General features: G+C 45.6%; 1 protein-coding gene and 1 pseudogene across 1 annotated transcript in view; both read right to left on the bottom strand.

Annotated features, from left to right (window-relative positions):
- Nucleotides 1–357: 357 nt before the first annotated feature.
- LOC144108018 (nose resistant to fluoxetine protein 6-like) overlaps nucleotides 358–19,771 on the bottom strand; it is a 49,378-nt gene continuing 29,964 nt past the window's right edge. The window contains exons 10-15 of the mRNA XM_077641280.1: nucleotides 18,246–18,328; nucleotides 8,704–8,829; nucleotides 6,812–6,932; nucleotides 4,821–5,010; nucleotides 4,477–4,619; nucleotides 358–1,372 (exon numbers count right to left, since the gene is read on the bottom strand). Of these exons, the coding sequence (XP_077497406.1) occupies nucleotides 1,160–1,372; nucleotides 4,477–4,619; nucleotides 4,821–5,010; nucleotides 6,812–6,932; nucleotides 8,704–8,829; nucleotides 18,246–18,328 (876 nt within the window). The 3' untranslated portion in view covers nucleotides 358–1,159. The remainder of the gene's footprint in view (nucleotides 1,373–4,476; nucleotides 4,620–4,820; nucleotides 5,011–6,811; nucleotides 6,933–8,703; nucleotides 8,830–18,245; nucleotides 18,329–19,771) is intronic.
- Nucleotides 14,331–14,459, bottom strand: LOC144108943 (U2 spliceosomal RNA; annotated as a pseudogene).

Raw genomic sequence — 19,771 nt, forward strand, 5'->3', positions numbered from 1 at the left:
CGTGTTATTTTTAGGGTGGTAAATACAAGTCGGCCGCGCGTGGTTGTTAACATTTCAGTCTCATCTTTTCAAGACCATCAACAAATTCCAAACCAACGTCTTTTTTTTGAAAGGCAATATTTAGAACATTTGCAAATTAATAATTTCTACTTTGCAAACTTTTGAAAACGAAATAAATATCCCAGAATAGGCCACACGCCTGTCAACAGCACACATTTGGTTTCACTTGACAGGGAGACTGTTTTTAAAAATTTGGTTACATATAGCTGGAACATCCGGCATATCAAAGGCAAACCAAGTGGAAAGAACCAGCATGGGCCCTCATAGTTTTACAAAATTTTTATTAATAATCCGCGGGTTGATTTACAGTACATGTCATTGACTTGAATACGGATGCGAAATGCCTGCAGCTTTCTCTTTAGAGCACCTGAATACCGTAACACGCAGCAGCATAAAAATTCTTTGGTGTCGCATAAATTTCCGATGACTTGTTGTGTAGACCGTAGCAAATTATTTTCTCGTAGACACCACACATAGGACTTAAATATCGAGCTATAAATGTCAAATATGAGAATCCTCGTAATATTAAGCAACCAAGTCATCGTCTTTAGCCAAAAATCTTTTTACTATGTGCCTGTACAAATCAGCCATGAAAAAGCACTTATGGTGCCCACTTTATTGCGACAGCATGACATTCACAACAGTAGGTGTAAAATTACCTGAGACAGACTTTCTATGAAAGAGACAGAAATGACGGGAAAACTAGCTGTCAGCACTGTAACGAAGTAATTATAGTCAAGATGGCTTATTTAGGTACAAACAATAAAGCGTTTGGGCTTTTTTCTCTACAAAATAAGCAGCAACAATTCTTTCTGCTTACATTGTAAAGAAAAATAAAAAACACTCTTTTGTTTTTCTCCGTCAAGGTCATCCGATGACCTCGATGTAGATGTCCTTCTTTCGATCGTTGTCACATAAAAAAAAAAGCAACGAGGCAGAGGTCTCCCTGAGGGCGGACAAAGCGATTCGCTGCGGTGAAGTTCTTTACCAGAACTGAAATCGCGGGGCGGGGCTTAGCCCGGGAAGCATTTTTCTTTAAGATCAAAGACTGCGGAGGTCACTGAGCAGGCAGATGGATAAGCATGTGCCTATCTTCTAATCAGAACCGGGCAAGTGTGGCGTCTTCTTTCTTCTTGCATGACTCGACGTCAACGCCGTTCTCCAGGGTGTACTCGTTCTTCCGCTCACTTCCATTGGCTCTGAATCTTCTGAAGGCCAGCCGGTCGAGAGCACCAGTCGGAGCCTCGCAGGCCACGTACGAGATGTAAGAAAGCAACAAGCTCCAAACAGTAACTGAGAAAAACAGCGAGATCTGCAAAGAGAAGCACAACGCACCATCATGTGAAAACCGGATACATAAAACATCGCTACTAGTCCTTGAAATCGGTTGTGCCGCAGATTCAACGCGGTAATGAAACTGTGCTGACTAAGAACCTAAGATAAAAAGCCTGTTGGTTGGAGGCTGCTTCTTGATGGCGTTGCAGGCGCAGGGCGTCGGATACAAGACAGCTCAAATGGGCCCAGGGAGAAAGTTACGCTGATCGTGAGTAGCTTTGATCCAAACCGATGCGAGAACGTTCGACAAATGAAGCTTCCAGTCATGCTTGAAGATGCATTGAACACGAAGCAAACTTGAGCATCTTTCTTCTACATTGGGTCCTTTCATTCATCGAAATTTCCGCACCGAACCGGCCATTTCGTCTCTTAAACTGATCGCAGACTTAACCTGCCAGTTTGGAGTGGCGCTGGTGCTGTCCTTTGTGTTCTACTTTTGTCCTCGTTCGCCGCCCCATTTTCATTACATCTTCAAGCATGAACCAACCACAGAGTAAGAAAGAGTTTGTCCTACGTTTCATGCGTTTTTTTTTCAATACAAATACTAACCTGGCGAAGAGAATTTATTGCAGCCGAAAAAAAAATGTTATCTTTCGATGCCATGCATGGCAGGTTTTTTTTTTATTCGGTGTCTGTCACAGACCACCACTGCAACTTTTCCGCCGTCGCCTTCGCGGTCTACTTATGACTTCATTTGCACTACCGGTAGGCATCTGCCTTTAGCTTGACTTTGCACTGCAAGCAGAGAAGGTTATCTTTGATCACTTTTACTCAATTATTCATAACCACGGCTATCACCATGTTTCTCGGACGACTGCTGAAGTGCTGCAGTTAAGGTTATTCTTTTCAGATGCAAATGTGCACACGCATCTTATGGAGCATGTAATCTTGATCCATTTGAATAGACGCCACTGGCGCAAATATTTTCTTAATATCATCTACAGAGAAAAGTGTCGCCACTATCTATGCAAGTTTCGGCAAGAGCAGTTCATTCACCGTGGGTATGCCGGCCGGGTGGACGGGATTTGCTACTTGGCTTAGCCGAAAACTTGGATTCTCCCTTTTAATCCGCCGCTGCGCCGGGATACTCTCCTTTGCACGCAGATAAAATGATTGTTATAGTACGATTTTCCCTCGTTCAGAACATTTAACAGAAATTTTAGACTGGTATAGAAACTTTCACAGCATTTCTGCGAGGTTTGCGGCGGGAAGAGGTATATTATTATGTCTGTGTCCAGTTTTCGTTGCCGACAATAGCCAAACAAAATACGAAACCTAATCTTCCCAGCATTTCTGCGCCTCTCCAATGTGTACGAAGTGCAGGGCGCCGTGCCTCACCTCTAAGGTGATGGTGAGAAACTCGATGCCATTGACGGGCACAGCACGAAGTCTGCGACGTACCAGTCTCTAAAATGCGGCTTTTTTGGCAGCTGTATTCGCAGAATGTCAGCCTTTCTCGCCGTCAACATCAAACTGCCTCTCGGTATCAGTAATTACGAGGATGCCTCACTGATGATGTTCCTCAAAAGTGAGCGCCATCAATGCACGGGAACAGACAGGACTCACTGTTGAACATCAGATGTGCACTTTTATATTTCAAAGCCGCAAATATTGAGACAGTTATAGTTCATAAACCAAGGCATATTAAGATGCATAGCAGTGACAGAGGAACGCTAGAAAGCAGTTCAATCACAAGGGGGAAAGATGCCCTAATAGTTTGAGAAAAAAAAAGAGAGAAGTTTACAGAGTTCTTTTTGTCGCACACAAAGACGACACCAAAGACGACGTGGACAGTACAGCGCTCATTGCTCGTTCATTTTGAGAACGAGCGCCCTGTTCGGTCTTCCTCCTCCTTTTGTGTCTTCTTCGTGAGCGCTAAAATAAAAATAACTCTGAGTATGAACCAACTAGCCCGTCAACGCATATTAAAAGAGAAATTATTAGGCAGCTTCTAGATATCACTTCTCACATCTAATAGGTGAAGTACTGTCTATCTCTTATGGCCCCTCCGTCAAGTCTGTCTCTCTTTCCGTCTGTTTCGGCATGTTCCTCTCTCTGTGTATGGCTGTATATCTGTATGTCTATGCGTATGTTTTCCTCTCAATTGATGAATCTATCAATCCACCACTCTCTTATAATGTTCTCAAAAGCATCTTGCAGATTCTCTTGTGCCCCTGAGACCAGTTTAATGAGGGCCTTTGCGCACTGCGATTTCTTTAGTGGTATAAGTTACCCGCTGATGTTTCGCCGAAATCACGTGGTTATAGGCTGTAAATCTGCTTCTAAGCCTTCTCATAGCCCCATATGCTTCGAAGAATAGGCAGCCGCAAGAAAGCAGGAGTTAGTAAAAGTTTATTTTCAATATGATTTCGAGTGCCGCGATGCATCAGTCAGAAGATTCCATAGGATAGGCGATATCGCAGGGCTAGACGCGCGGTCTATTAACAGGTGACATCAGGCCTATCTTCAACTGTATAGCGCACAGGAACATGGTGCGGCAGCAAAGCGTGACTGCACGTAGACAAAAAGCCACTCTGGGCTTAATGTGCTCTTCCTTTACCCATCTTGTCCGGGGGGGGGGGGGGGGGGGAATTTATTCTGATATTAACAGCTGCTATGACAGTAACAGCTGGATAATAACAGCTGGTATCCTCTCCTGAATGTACTACGTAGGACAAATGTCACTAAGACGCTCACACACCAACTAAAACCTATACGTACGTCATCGGCAGGCAGTGGTTCAAGATCGCACTTGTGAAAGTGGGGCTTGCGTTGACTGGTGTGCGCGAATGAAAATTGGTGATCACTGGCGTTTTTTGCACCGGTGTGCCAAGATTGCCAATCGCACATCCTGGATACTGTGGTCTCAGGTAGAACATCCTTCGCTTGCCTTAATATGGGATTAGATGTACGAAATTCTCAGGCAGAAACTGATAATACGGCTCATAATATGGTTGCGGCGTCCAGTCAGGGATTAGCGCTCAATGCTGGCAGCCAGTGTACATTTTAATAATGCCGTTTTAATCTGTCGGTTCACAGGCGCACTCTTAGAGCATGCACCCAGTAAACACTAACACTTGCCTGATTGAAGTGTGACCAGAACACTCGCTCCCTGGATGCGAACAGCATGAGTTCGATGAAAGGTAGATGGATGATGTAGACACCGAAAGACAGCTTGCTCAAAGGCACAAAAACGTCGCGGGAGAGAAACCTGCCGAAAACGCCTGAAAAGAAGACCATGCAGAGGCTGCTTTTTACGTTTGCGAAAACAAAGCAGTAATCAACAAAGCAAAATAGCACTAAGCCCAATAACGTCACAAATATTTCAGTCTTAAGCAGTTCTTCCCCCTCTATCATTAGTAAACTTCGCCTTTCCAAACGTCTACCACCGGTTTTTGTATGCGGCGAGAATTGAACAGGCTCACCCCCTCGGCCCGTGGCGCAGGCCAGCGTTATCCAGGCTAGGGAAGCCGACCACAGAAAGCGGTCAGCAAACGCAGCCAGCTGAGTCCCGACCTCCGAGGTTGGGTTCGGACTCGTGTACCAGGCGAACTTCATGAAGACGCAGCACAACATGCTACTGCCAGTCACGCACCAGCCAGCTAACTCTACGGACTGATAAAAAGAAAATGAAATGACAATTAATAACACCCGAAGCTCAGCGCCAGAAAGCACCTGCACAATTTATGATTGTTCGGCCTATGCCCTGAATAACTCTTTAAGCGCGAATTATGTTTGCGCCCAGCATAGCGTTGAGCTTGATCACTTGTCAAATTCGTCTCGGATAAACATGGAACATTATAAAAATTCCGCAGTGATGACTAACCTGCTTGCTGACACTGCGTCACAAAGAAATCGGTGGCAGTTATGTTCGTCAAAAAAAAAAAACTGAAGTACATAGAATACTGAGCGGGAGAGCACCTCCTGCACACGCTGTCTGTTTTATTGGGACGACACAGATGACAGTTTATAACTGTAAAATGCAGGTCTGGTTAAGTACAACGCAGCTACTGAAGGACCCACATATGCTGGGGAGATAAGTGCGGTTGGTAAATGGCTACTGAGGATTATTTTATTTTCACATGCCGAAGAAACAATGTGAATTAAAGTTAACCCTGTACTTGGGGGATCTGAATTAACTTCGGCACTTAGGCTTTTTGAACCTACTCTGAAATATTAGCTAACAGAGTGTTTACCGTGTAGCACCGACATCAGCTGTATCGTCTTCATTAAGTTTTAATCCTACTATTTTAAACTTCTGCCAAAATACAGGCAATTTCTAGCAGGTACTTCTAAATGTTCAAAAATAACAGATACATTTTGTCGCCAAAGCGTTCAGCACTCAAAAACTAAAAACAGGAGATAACCTCTAAGCATTTTGTCACTTTTTGACGCTTCGGGCTAGAAACCGTCATTGACAGAATATGATGCACATAAAGAAGTTCGATGGACACTAACTGCCGCGAAAGATAAGCATCGCTATGTAACAGAAACGTTCCAACCTCATTTTCACGGCAAAGTTCTGTCCCAGCTTTCTTGAAAAGTAGTTTTCGCTTTGCAAATTGAGACATTTTTTTTTTGTCGGAAGCTAACGTATAGAAGGAAGATTTCAGCGCTTGTTCCGTGAGCTTTTCCGTGTTTAGTCGCATATGCGCTGCTGTATTTTTTTTTTTTCAAATTACATAACTGTGCCTGAGCAAGTTAAACAACATGAGTCTCGCTTTGGGGCTGCTACTGGCGCTGTTTTACGCTTCGTGTTCCGAAAGCACAGGCGTGGTTTTCTGGAAGCGTTTTTGGGACGCAGCCATATCAATCGAGGAGCAGTTTCGAATTTAATATTCGGACAGGATGCACGGGAATACTTGTCACGCATGAACTAATTGATTTAATTGAAACACACTTCAAGCCTTCGACCTATCACGTTGTTGCCCTTGTTACCAAAGAAAGCGGGTTCATCAGAATAGAACGGCGCTACTCAGATTCTGCTATATATTAAGTATTATCGCCCTCATCGCTGGATCGAGCAACGCAACGTCTTTGTCCCCGTAGGCGACTCGCAGTCGACACGGCACACGACTAGGATTGCAGAAATAAAAGAGTACAATAATTTTGTTAAGCTGGCCAATAAATTCACTCGAAGCCTAGAAAATACCTTTTCAGCATTTACAATTTGAGTGGTGCCAGAAAATGTGCTGATTATTTCAGCTCCTCTTTAAGAGCAGATTCTAACAAAGAAACAGCAATTTACAAATGCTTAACAACCGAAACTCACTTATTTTATTCGAAATATGAAATAGAAAACCTGTAAGAAAAGGATAATGAGAGCCATTTTGGATGATCTCGCAGAGCTCTGCGCGTCAGCGCACCTGTTTGTTGCATGCATGAAGGACGGCGTCTTTGTTCAATCGAAGCCCACCTTGGAAATCTTGCGCTGCCTGAAGCTGTCCATGATGAGGCACGTGATGCATCCACTGAAGTAGCACATGCCATGGAAGAAGGGCAGTTGGTAATATTTATTCACGGTCTCTAATGTTCCCCTGCAAAAAACAAAATGGCGCGCAAATACATTTGAGCGAAAAATGTACTAGCACTATTACTTTAGTGGCAGATAATTGGCCTAAGTTCCCTGCGCTGCAACTAATGGACGTGTCATGGGCGTCAGTTATTAATTGCAATTAAAGTGGCCAGAGGGACGGCATTTCTAACCCTCACAAGGACTACATGGCTGAGCGATGCAAGGCAGCTAGTGGCCAGACATATAGGGTATATCCAAAAATGCAGCAGCTTATGAACAATATGCAAAAAGCCGGTGGCTCCATGGCTGTGGCATTCAGCTGCAGGCCCAAAAATCGTGGGTTCGATCCCGGCTGCGGTGGTCGTATTTCTATAGAAACGAAATGCGGAAACGTTTATGTGCTGTGCGATGTCGGAAAGCGTTACAGAGTCCCAGCTGGTGTTAATTATTTTGGAAGCCTTCATTAAGGCGTCCCTCGTGGCGATACGTGTCACCTCTGGGCGCTAAACTCTTCAATTTACAGTTTGCATAATATATTAAAAGAGCGACACTGTAGACGCGCAAAAGTCATGTTTCGTGAACCGTGTGCCCCGTGGAATACCGCAGAAGTCGAGTCAACAAAAATGATCATTCACAGTTCTCAACGCGCAAGCCGCAATTCAGAAGCAAAGTGACCGCCTTAACAAGGTGACTTGACCCAAAACAAAACTCATTTACTCGGTAAGGTGCAGAAAAGAAATTTTCGTACATTCCCATGCAGTTTAAGCCACCGCGCGTCACAAACCAAACCTTTGGCACCAGCCGCCATGGTTCCACACAGCGTACCAGACGCACTACAGAAAACAGACATGAGAAAACTGCACCTGCATTCCTCATAACACTCTCACGCGGTTGGGAGGACAGCTCAGACAGGGGCATGGCACGGACGCAGGCATATACGACAGGAGATATAGTTGGCGGCAATCTAGAGAGTTTTATTTACCGCAATAGTGCCCGCAGACAGAACCAACTCAGTGACGGCGATATCGATAAGTATGCTCGAAAGACCGTCGAAGGTTGCAAAGCATGTCGCTATCACCTGTGCTCATTTTATAGGTGACGACGAAAATTCGAGATAAAAAAGTCCTATAAAGCGTTCCCCGTGGCTGTAAACATTGGAAAGAAATCTGGGTGCTTCTTGCTTGGCAAACATAATGAAACAACAAAGGAAACCTAGTTTCCTGCCGCTGCCATGACGCCAGATAACTGCAAATAGCGTCCGCCTTCGTCGCCGTCTGTCCGACTCCCCGTCGTGAAACCAACTGCTGCTGTGCGGTGTGTGTGTGTGTGTGTGTGTGTGTGTGTGTGTGTGTGTGTGTGTGTGTGTGTGTGTGTGTGTGTGTGTGTGTGTGTGTGTGTGTGTGTGTGTGTGTGTGTGTGTGTGTGTGTGTGTGTGTGTGTGTGTGTGTGTGTGTGTGTGTGTGTGTGTGTGTGTGTGTGTGTGTGTGTGTGTGTGTGCGTGTGTGTGTGTGCGTGTGTGCATGTGTGTGTGTGCGTGTGTGCATGTGTGCGTGTGCGTGTGTGTGTGCGTGTGCGTGTGTGCGTGTGTGCGTGTGTGCGCGCGCGCGTGTGTGTGTGTGTGTGTGTGTGTGTGTGTGTGTGTGTGTGTGTGTGTGTGTGTGTGTGTAAAAAGCTATTAAGGCATCTGATGCAGGCCCACACCTACATAACAGAAGGCAGACGCGCAAACAGACACACTAAGCGATAGACAAACATATAGACATAGAGAAAGAGAGAGAGAGCCAAACACTCACTGTGGTGTGGCCCCAGGTATGATGAGAAACGGCTGAATGTGAGGATTCCTGGCCAGCGTCCACGCAGCGAGGCAATAGCTCACGAGCGACAGCAGGACGAACGCTGCCAATGCCAGCCTTTTACGCCTGAGAAGGTGCAATGAGTGGTATTTCAATATGTGCAAAAGGCGTCAGGTTGACTCTTTCCAGCATGAAAAATTATGCATCGCTTTGTACAGTGGTCATTTATTTTTCCTATTTCTAAGGGATGTTCGGTCGTGTTTCTTATAATCGTAATCATTGCTTGTAACCAGGCCATAATGGGCGCAACTTGTAGAAGTGGAATATTTCTGAGTGGCTCAGTTGCCACGGCACACGGGTTAGCCCTCTTCTCTCTTCGTATGACTTCTGTCTGCGGTCCACTTGTCCCACTGTGGAACTGCAGAGCAGCCAGCGTGCTTAGCTATCTTTCACAGATTGCAATCTCAGCAGGGGTGCATAAATAAATAAACCGAACACCCTAAGGTTTTCCGAGCATATTCGCTCGTTTCATGGTGAAAATCGTGGTGTGTGTATCTTTGGAGATTATACTGCTGTTGACCTGGAGCGCAGACACAATGGATCTTTATAACGCGCGTGCATTTCATAATTTCATGAGCCGCACTCCGTACGTAAGTGGGCTGCTTAGCGTATGCAGGTCTTCTGAGCGGCGACGATCAGCGCTTCTTCGCGGGCCATAACAATAGCAGTACGCACAGCTGGCGCGCGCTCGGCGTCGGTTTTGACACGATAGCATTAAGGAGCTAGTGTCGCAGAAAAGCTGACGTCATTTACCGTGAACAAGTAATGCACGAAAATTCGCCAAGGAAGGAACCCAGGTCACGTGACCTTGTAGTGTTATCACAATCTGCCCACCGGATTGCGAGTAGACTACCCACAATGGCATTTAAATTAATGATTGAGCCCGACAGGTTACTCCAGAAGAGCAACCTGGGTCGCGGCAGCACCTGCCATCGCAGGGCAGTGGTGCTGCACCGCTGCCTGTGAGGACTCCCATCGATCTATGAATGTAATGTCGAGATATGAGCAATTCCGCATATATGGGTATTTGCCCATTAACTCTATGGCGTCATGCCCTTAAGGCAGAGCTTAAGTGTCAACTCTTATATTTTTATAGTATGGCTGTGACACCGTGCTGAACGCGACGACACCATCTGCAACTCGAAATTAGGCCACGCGATGGCTCTGCCACCATCTTCTTTTCTTTAGTTTATTCCTAGACAACGCGGTGGCTCTGGCATCGCGCCAGCTGTGCTATAGGTTCCTGCCGCCGGCCAATAGCGTACAGAGGCACAGAAAGGGTTCCGTAAAACGGCTCGCGCTGCAAACAAATTGACAGGCAAATTATGAGGTTACGAATCTGAATCACTGAGTTTTAGCTCCTCGGCGTCACTGAAGCTGAGATCGATCTTTTTATTTAAGTTGGCGCAGGCGCCCAAGCCATAGCTGTTGCTGTCGCTGAGCGCGCGAACTTGTGGCACGGCGTGGTCGCCATGGCCAGACCACGTGGAAGAGACGGAGATCAGCATTATGCACGCCCGAACTATTCTAAAAGGGGAAAAGAACTCAACTAGCTCGACTCGAGAGGCTGTGACGTACGAGGCAATATTGCTATCAGTGCGTGATCAGCAGAAGCAAACAAGGCGCAGCACGCAAGCACCACGTGCTCTCTCCACGCTGCCGCGTCGGAGAGTATATGCTCTATTCGAACACGTTCTCTAACTCCGAACAGTGCAAAAGCGAACGCAAAAAGAAAAAACCCAAGTGAGAAACATGCGGTGTTCAAATGTGAAAGATAAAAAAAAACAGAAGGCCGCGCCTCTCTATAATTACTTCTTACTCTTTTTTCCCCATTTTCACAGTTTCTCAATATCCAGTCACCTCATAAGTGTGTTTACATTTCTGAAACGTTTAGCTGTGTGCGAAGAATGTGTGTCGCTTCCATGCTCGCAGGTTGCGAAGCTCCTATAGCGCATTATTCCAGTAATCATTGTCCCGCAACGCAAACTGTTCTGCGGTGTAAGAATAAGCCGTGTTCTGTACCAGAGATCAGGAGTGCTAAGAGATTAAAACGGACAGCCGGTGTATCCTGAGATTTGTAATTTTCCTAAAGGTTTGATACGGCCAATGCGCTACACGTCAAGGTTGGGATATGTTGCAGGCCCCCTACGGAACGTTCTTTCTCCTTGCACGCATATAGCTGCTGCTGCTACATTTACACGCAATGGAAGACAGTAAATAACTGTAGACACACATATAAAGCCAAAAAAGTTTTGGAGGTTCACAGCTTGTGTTGTGGAGTAGTAAAAAGAAACCGGAAAGCAACCGGTTTCTATATGCTCGGTTAAGTTTGGAATACCTTTCCAATGTCACGCGTAAGAAATTGCTAAAAGACTTGCTTGACTGTGTCTTCCCTGAGCCAACATAATTATCTCTGTATAGTGGAGGCCAAGGAGGAAATGTTTTAAAAAGAGTAAGGAAAATGGTGGTGCCAGCGGGCGTGAAGACGTTTTTCTTCAAGTTGCACACTGGTACGTTGCCGGTAAAAATATGAATGGAGGAGAAGGGATTGTTTTTACACATGGGGTGCTGACTGCTGGTTATGTCACAAACCAGAGTCAATAGAACACGCCTTTATTGCTGGGATGCGCTGCTCTTTTGGGACGTGCTCCAGCGTACATTAAAGAAAGACCTACCTTTGACGCCGTATGGGATTCGATTCCTGGACGTTGAGCCGGACCTTTATAAATACGATGTAATTTTCCTTCTTGGCCTGCACAGCATTTGGCGAAGCAGGATGGTTGTACGACACTGCGATGAAGATGCGCGGTCTGTCCGAGATTACTTCAAAGAAAACATATTCCATCTGCGTACAGTGTACAAGGAACAATGTTTTGGAGATGAAGTTATCGAGTTGATGGGAGAGTTGTGGTCTTTGAAATAGTTTTGATTTTCTCACGTGAGTGAAACGCATGTCCGCTCTTGATGTTTGAGAATGTAGCGCAGAATATGTTTGTGATCTGTTGTAAACTGCCGAAACAGAAAATAAAGACAAAAAATTGTGTTGTGGTGTAGTGGTTAGCGCAGTAAGGTATAGGCAAGAAGGTCGATGGTTCGAATTCCTATATGGCCTGGTTTTTTCCTTTCTTGGTTTTTTGCTGTACTTTCTTGCCGTTTATTTTGCAGCACAGATCCCGGTATTTGCGTCAGGATTTCCAACGGCCGGTAAGACATCACAGGGCCAAGAACCAGTCATCAGAAAAGCAGTCATTAGGAACACAGTAGAACCAGGGTGGTCAATTCGTTTTTGAAAGCCATTAGGAATGCATAAGGAAAAGGCACCAGAAAGTCATGAGAAAGGCATATGAGCCTAATGTGAAAAGTCATTAGAGTTTCTAACAAAAGTCATTAGATGTTTTCGTAAGGGTACGTGCATATCATGCGATGACGTCACGGCTCGATTCAACCAGAATATTTTTCCTTGTTAGTGCCGCGTGTGCCGCTAGAGGAACTCGGGTGACACGTACAACGCACCAGTGCGACTTTGTCGAAAGAGGCCCATATTGCCGTCGCATGAAATAGCGCCAAAATACATAACTGCAGCCATATTAACGACGCTAACAATGAGAGCTTACGGATCGAAAGGAGTCGTCCAGTCCTACATAGTTACACAAGTTAAGTGCGTCCGCCCAAAAAATCGCCCACTGAGTCTCCCGTATGCTTGACCTCCAGTTACTACGAGTGCTCCTGACGGGAGAAGAACTTAGCTATGGCCTCTCATCTTGGTCGCAAAACACTCAAGTTAGGGCAGGAAGCCACCACTTTTTACGTACCCCAGTTGATCGAAATTATCCGGAGCCCTCCACTACGCCGTCCCTCACAGCCAGAGTAGCTTTGGGACGTTATACCCTCATAAAGCATAAACCATTCGTTACACAGCGGTTAGAGCGGCTTCTAGCAAAACCCTGCCATTGTTTACGGTTGAACTGGTTTTATTATAAGCAAGACAATTTTTTAATTATTTAATAAGCCTCTTAATGGTGCGCTCGTTCCATGAAGACCTATCTCAATAAGTTGTTAACGGAACGCTCTTCATGTGGATGACGATACCTTTTGCAACTGGCAGAAATAACAGACGGTCTCTTTTCAGAGATATCAGGAAACTCGTGATAAACATGTGTTCTTGGTACAAAAACACCAATTTCATAAAAAAGTGCACTCGGAGAAAAATGAAGCCCTCAATTCGCGCGAGAATAGTAGGAAAACAAATGGTCCTTCGGTAGCAATCTAGTGTGGACTGGTGTCGAGGTGTCGGCTTCTCTGCAACCCACAGGAGTTTGGAGCAGTGTGATTTTAATGGCGCATGGAGAAAAAAAAATCCGAATCTGTGGCTACAGCAGGGAACTTATACATAGTAGCTCTAGATTAAGCGGGTGTGTGGAGTCTTCTCTTTGCGGAGCTGTGTACTAGAAGACCAAACTCTTATGAACTTGAAAGGTGACAGCGTAGTCAAGGCTGGAGCCAACCATTCAGGACAAGATTCATTGTTTTTCGACATGGATATTTTGTGAACAAATGAAAAAGTTTATTTCCACTATGGTAACAACGTGAATATGCACAGAATATAAAAGAAGCATGCTTCTTTGTTCACTTGTTTCCGAACCTTCACGTGTGTCGTCGGACGTAATATGTGAAGGATGAGATGAGCGAATCAGTACACCGTGCCAGAAAGATTGCAAAATGAAACATGGTGGAAGGTGCTACGGAGATGGGAAGAGCGGTCAGAACTTCACTACGAAAAATAACAAGTAAAGTGAAGAAAGTTACGTCGAATTAGATGGAAGTAAAATTCGCAGGACTGTTACAACTGCGTTACGCGAGACTCAGCGACTGCTATTCGCGTATTTTCATTTCACGATATACTGAGGTAGAGAATTTGAGAGCGACCCCGTATCTGTGTTTTTATAGAGCGCGCTTTTAAGAGCGTTAGCTCTTACTCATCACGTTTCAAGATTTCGTGGGGTCTACTGCCACCCTGTGATCACAGCGCCATCGGTGGCAGCAACTACTCATCACGTTTCGTGGGGTCTGCTGCCTGCCTGAGATCACAGCGCCATCTGGGGCAGCAACTAGAGGACAGCACATCTCGCATTGAGACTTGTACCGCTATCTACAATGTCATTGTAGACACAACCACTGCCGCGTGTCAATGACGACTTCCTGGTTCAATATGGTGGCTAAAGGTGGTCCTATGTGAATATGACGTCAGGGAACAAAATGGCGGCATAGTTTCAGTTTATCGCATTCAAGATGGAGGTCATTAAAATTCGTTCTGCCGTCCGATACCTATCCCCCTCAAGTCAGCAAAATGTGACCCTATCACGTGAACGCGCCCCCTTGTCGGGCCAGCCCTGCGGCTGGCTTACCCCATGTGGTGGCGACTGACTGATGTTTCCGAAAGGGAGAAGGAAAGGGAAAGAACACGGGCCTGCCTACTGGCTCAAGCCGAGTCACGCTCGCTGCCACGTGCTGAAAGTAGGTGGGGTAAAGGTTAGGAGAGCAAAGAGTGAAAGACGCGCCGCGCTAATATGCCCCGGGCCGATCCCGGAGGCAGTGCAATACCGGGTCGACCCGTGCCAGAGTGCTTCAAGCCAAGCACTCCGTCATATTCCAAAAATAAGTTTAATATATTAGGTCCAAGTATCTGCTGCAGATATTAAATCAGGTATCAGATATGAGCCTCATGTAGTGGCGTTCCGCTAAATATGTACCGCGTGAGCGGGTGCTCAGACTGGTGCCATTTGGGGGTGTAATTGGTGACAAAATTGTGGCCCACACGTTTGGCGCAGAGGGTTCAGAGTGGTTGCAAACGAATCGGCATGATCCGGAACACGAAGTTGTTTTTCTATTTTAAACCTGGTGTGTGTGAGGGATTCGTAACGACGACCTTTGCTCCTCGAAACCCTAATGGGGGTGACCTTCGGAGGGCCGTGGCGGGTGAATCAGTGGTCGCGGAGGGATGCGGGTGGTACCAAACGAATCGTCGTTTCGAGATGTACAATTTGGTATCCGAATTTGTCGAAAGTATAGCTGAAAACAACTGAGCTAAGGCTCTCCATTTGATTTCGCATTCACGAATTCTCGAATAATTCATTTTTTTAGTTTTCCGCATATACCCGTTCATCGACTAGCGCTCTCTCCAGTCCACCGATCTAGGCGCGAGGCACCACCACCGCTGGGCCTATCCTCGGGTGTCTAAGTGAGGCCACAGAAGGACCCTGCTAAGAACATGCAGTGTCAGCGGCTACACACGCTCAGCGTGTGCGGCGAGAAGCAGTTAGACGGGAGGAGAAGCAGGCCGAGCCGACCTCAGACCTTAATGCTGTCACATTATCAACTCGCATTGTAATTACCTATCGAGTAAATCTCGTAGCGAAAGCTTCACTGGCCACGAACTCGTAGTTTCACCGTGCTCGCATTCCCACCATGGTCCCACCGCACCACATGACCAACCACGTGACTGGTCACGTGACGAACCGCGTGACGGCCAACCACGTGACCAGCCACGGCGCAAGACCGCCAGCTGCTCCACACCACGGGAGCAGCCACGAGGTCGGTGGCAGGAGCCACTGAAATCTCCGCACACTCACTGAAGAAAAATAAAAAACCTCTGTCGAGGCTGGGAATCGAACCAGCGCATTTGGCGTCCGAGGCGGAGACGCTACCACTCTGCCACGACGCCTTTTTTTTGTCGATATTGCCTGTTTCGACAGTTTACAGCAGATCACAAACATGTTCTGCGCTACATCCTCAAACATCAAGAGCAGACGCGCGTTTCGCTCACGTGATAAAATCAAAACTGTTTCAAGGAATACAACTCTCCCATCAACTCGGTAACTTCATCTCCAAAATATAGTTCCTTGTACACTTCACGCAGCTTAAATATATTTTTTTTTGAAGTAATCACGGATAGGCCGCGCATTTGTATCACAGTGCCGTACAGCCATCCTGCTTCGCCAAATGCTGTGCAGGCCGAGAAGGAAAATTACATCGTATTTATAAAGATCCGGCTCAACGTCCAGGAATCGTATCCCGTACGGCGTCAAGGGTAAGCATTTTTTATTGCACGCTGGAGCACGTCCCAAAAGAGCAGCGCATCAAAGCAATCAATAAAGACCTGTTCTAGTGACTCTGGTTTGTGACATAGCAAGCAGTGAGCACCCCATGGTGAAAACAATCCGTTCTCCTCCATCCATGTTTTAACCGGCAACGGACCAGTGTGCAATGCAGAAAAACGTCTTCACACCCGCTGGCACGACTATTTTCTTTACTCTTTTTAAAACATTTCTTCCTTCGCCTTCACTTTACAGAGATCGATATATTGGCTCAGGGAAGACACAGTCAAGCAAATCTTTTAGCAATTTCTTACGCGAGACATTTTAAAGGTATTCCAAACTGAACCGAGCATTTAGAAACCGGAAAGCAAAGACCACTTCTTTCAAAAGTCTACTTGCACTGCATCGCATTCCGTCTACAGTGGAAATAACATAGTTTGGCAAAGCCGAAGAAAGCCTCACTTGAATAAAAGTCCGCAGGAAATGGTCGCGTTAATCTCAAAGAAACATAAAACTTGACACCACCTTCCTCAGGTACAAGTGTGACTAAGGAAGACCCCCTTTTCTCAAACACAGAAATAAATTGTCACGTTTAGTCCTCTCCCATAAGGACTGCAAAACAAAAACGGGGAAGAGGCGATGAAATTTACGTTTGAATGTTAAGTCGAGAGCACGAAAGGACCTGCAACAAATCGCACCCTTTTGAAACCAGGTACACATTACATATGTTTGCGCGCGCGAATTTAGAAAGCTCCATTCCCGACCATTTCTGTGTACGCGTGGACAGTTCTTGAATTTTTTCCTTCCAATAGTGATCGTTATCTGGATACTTGTCAAGAGGAACACCTAGGTACATGGAAGGGACATGTGACCATTTTACACTTGCATGAAACAAAGGCGCTGATGTCTAGTTCCCATGCCAAAGGCCAGCACATTTGTCCAGATTAACAACGCTATTGGTTACATCACAAATCCTGCGAACAACCGACATCGCATGTTCTAGGCTGCGGTGATCGCTACAAAAAATTGCCACATCATCGGCATAAGCCAAGACTTTAATTTCACATGCTTCTAGTTGAAAACCACGAATAGAGCTGTTGTTTATTACATTCCGGCAAAGTGGCTCTAGGTGCAAAGCGAAAAGTAGCGGTGACAATGGGCAGCCTTGCCGCACGGATGCTCTCACGGCAATTCTGTCTGTGAGCTCTCGGTTAACAACCAGATTCGCGGTACAGTTACCATAAGCCATTTTAACCCCTTTTAAAACTACTTCCCCAACACAGACATGTTCGAGGATTTTAAAAAGAATGTCATGACATAAACGCTCAAAGGCCTTCTCTAAATCAACCTGCAACATTGCGACTCGCCTAAAGTCAGCGTCACAGCATCCCAGTGTACTTCGAGTGACATGAACATTCGTGAAAACGGTTAATTCCACACGTCTGGTGGGGCCAACCAAGATGTCCATTACTGACTGTAAACGTTTGGCTAGCACTTTCAAAAAAAATTTTATAAGCAACATTACTAAGCCTTATCGGCCGATAGCCAGTAATTTGCTTAAGCTTAGCAGGATTGTCAGTTTTCGGTGTAAGTACTGTATGCGCACGAGAGAACGACGGTAGTAAAAACCCATTCTAAATGACTCTTCATAAGCTCGTTGTAAAATAAGAGCAGTTTCGTGTTTGAAGGCCTTATAAAATTCCGCTGTTATCCCATCAGGACTTGGCGATTTTCTCAAGTGTAGCTCATCAATAGCGTATTCCAATTCCGCTGTTGATAAGTCGGCAGACAGGATGTCAGTGTCTTCACTGGTCAGTTGGGGTAACAAATTAAAAAATTCAGCCTGAAAGGCCTGTACATCCGCAATTTGGAAGCAAACAAATCACGGTAATACTGACTGAAAGCCTCCCTAATCACCTGCGGATCGCCCGTCAGAGTACCTTTGTTTTCAATTTCTACGATATCTATCCTTCTGGCGTATCTTTTTGCTGTCGTCAAATTCCGCCTACTGAGCATATCATCTGCCACCTAGCGATCCGTTTGTGCCAGGATTGCAGCTCCCTGAAACCTGGTCGCATCGATAGCCTCAAGCGAGGCTTAACTTCGCTTATAAGATCAGTGTATAGTCCCGGAGCTCTATTTTCCTCTGCGGCGGCGCATGTAGGGAACGCCCGACTTTCATATATTAACTCTTCCGAACCAGGTGTCGCCAAACTTTCGCTACGTATATCCTGGCCTAACAGAGCTAGGCCATCATCAAATTTTTAATCAGTTTTCATAACGGGAATAAATAAGAAGTTCCCCAGCAGTTAAGAGCTGTAAATGTACAATAATGACTCAGGATTGATTTTTGTGCGTAATTAGTGCAGTTTTAGCATAAAACTTCACCTTTTCAGCAACAGCAATGTTGGAAGGGCGACAATGAAGAGCTGGAAATCCGCAGAGAGGAACCACGTGTGGGCGAGAAGAATCTGCCATTGAAAAAAAAAACGTACAAGGAAGCTTGCCAACACAGATAAAGCCCAGAAATTTCTACCGCAATTATATGAACCCCAAAGAAGTCGGTTTTTTTTTTTTCTAACCGAAAAATTGCAGAATAGGCGGCGGCGACGAAGGACAGTCTGGCATACTTTTCGCGACGAATTTTTCTCACATTTAATTAGTGTAAATTCTTTTTAACACCTCATTTAATGGCAATGTAAGGAATGCAAGCACGGTGTTCGCGTGCATAACTGACAGACCTGGCGTCTGATATGTCCATGCTAGCTCGGTGCACCAAACGGCGTTCATATATAGGCACATATTCCCCATCATCGTCATCAGCCTCTGTGCACGGCAAGACAAAGGTCTTTCCGAGCATCTACATCGAGCCCTTATTGAGCAGATCTTTACTGAGCAGACGGCTCCCCCTTAGATCTCGTCAAAGATGATTTGGTGCTTGCTGTTATTAGAAACTTACAAACAAGAGCTATAGCCTGATATTAGGATCAACGGAATTCATTTGCAACGCATTCAGACACCGTAGTCAATTCTTTTATGCCTCCAAGCGTGTTGAATGCTTTTTTTTACGGCGCTCTAGACCATTATTGGTCAGGCATAAGCAGGAAACTTAAAAACAGGTGCGTTTAAATGTAGGCCTTCTCTTCTAAAAACGCTCACCACAAAAAATGCCCTTTCCTTATTCGCACATCCAGTAGCATTGAATTCTTTCGAATCTATCACAATTGTTCTTACCTCGGAGGTTCGAGATGCCATGTTCGAGGCATATCAGCGGGAAATTTCAGACAGGTTGCAAAAGAATTGGCTAGCGGTAACTTTTTGGGTGGCTTAGTGTATCACGACGAAAAGTAGGTGTCCTCTTCAATTTTTCCTGTCTGATCGAGTTCTACTTTTCGTCATTGAAAGGAATTCAAGCGTCGCAACAAGGAATTTCATGCTCGCTGTCAATATCTTTATCATCATTAAAAGACGAGCTGAATACGCTGCAGGAAAAGAGATTGGCGTGAACACATCCAGTTGGCCTTGCGCATCGACCTCAAACCTTGCACCGTGACCTACAATTGCCCTTGCACTGTCTGCGGGCGCATTTTACCTCGAACTGTCTTGATCAGTTATTTTTTCTCATGTTTTTCCGCATGACAAGACTCATCTGAGCTCATGTTCCTATTCTTCTGAGAGCAGAGTCAAAATGCAGAGTTATCGCAGGCCCGGCTTTAGCACCCACACACCTTATGAACTGAATATTCTTTGTTAGTAACCTTGAAGTATTGGACGCGTTTAGTTGTGCTGAATACGCGTTTATTAGAGCGCCACAGGGTAGCCATGCGGGCTATTTGGTGTGGATCAACCTTAATGTAATGCGTTGTTTGGTTACCTGGGTTTGCTATCTCTCAATAAAGCATCAGTTGCTAGTC

The sequence above is a fragment of the Amblyomma americanum genome, chromosome 10, assembly GCF_052857255.1.
Source record: "Amblyomma americanum isolate KBUSLIRL-KWMA chromosome 10, ASM5285725v1, whole genome shotgun sequence".
Taxonomy (NCBI): Eukaryota; Metazoa; Arthropoda; class Arachnida; order Ixodida; family Ixodidae; genus Amblyomma; species Amblyomma americanum.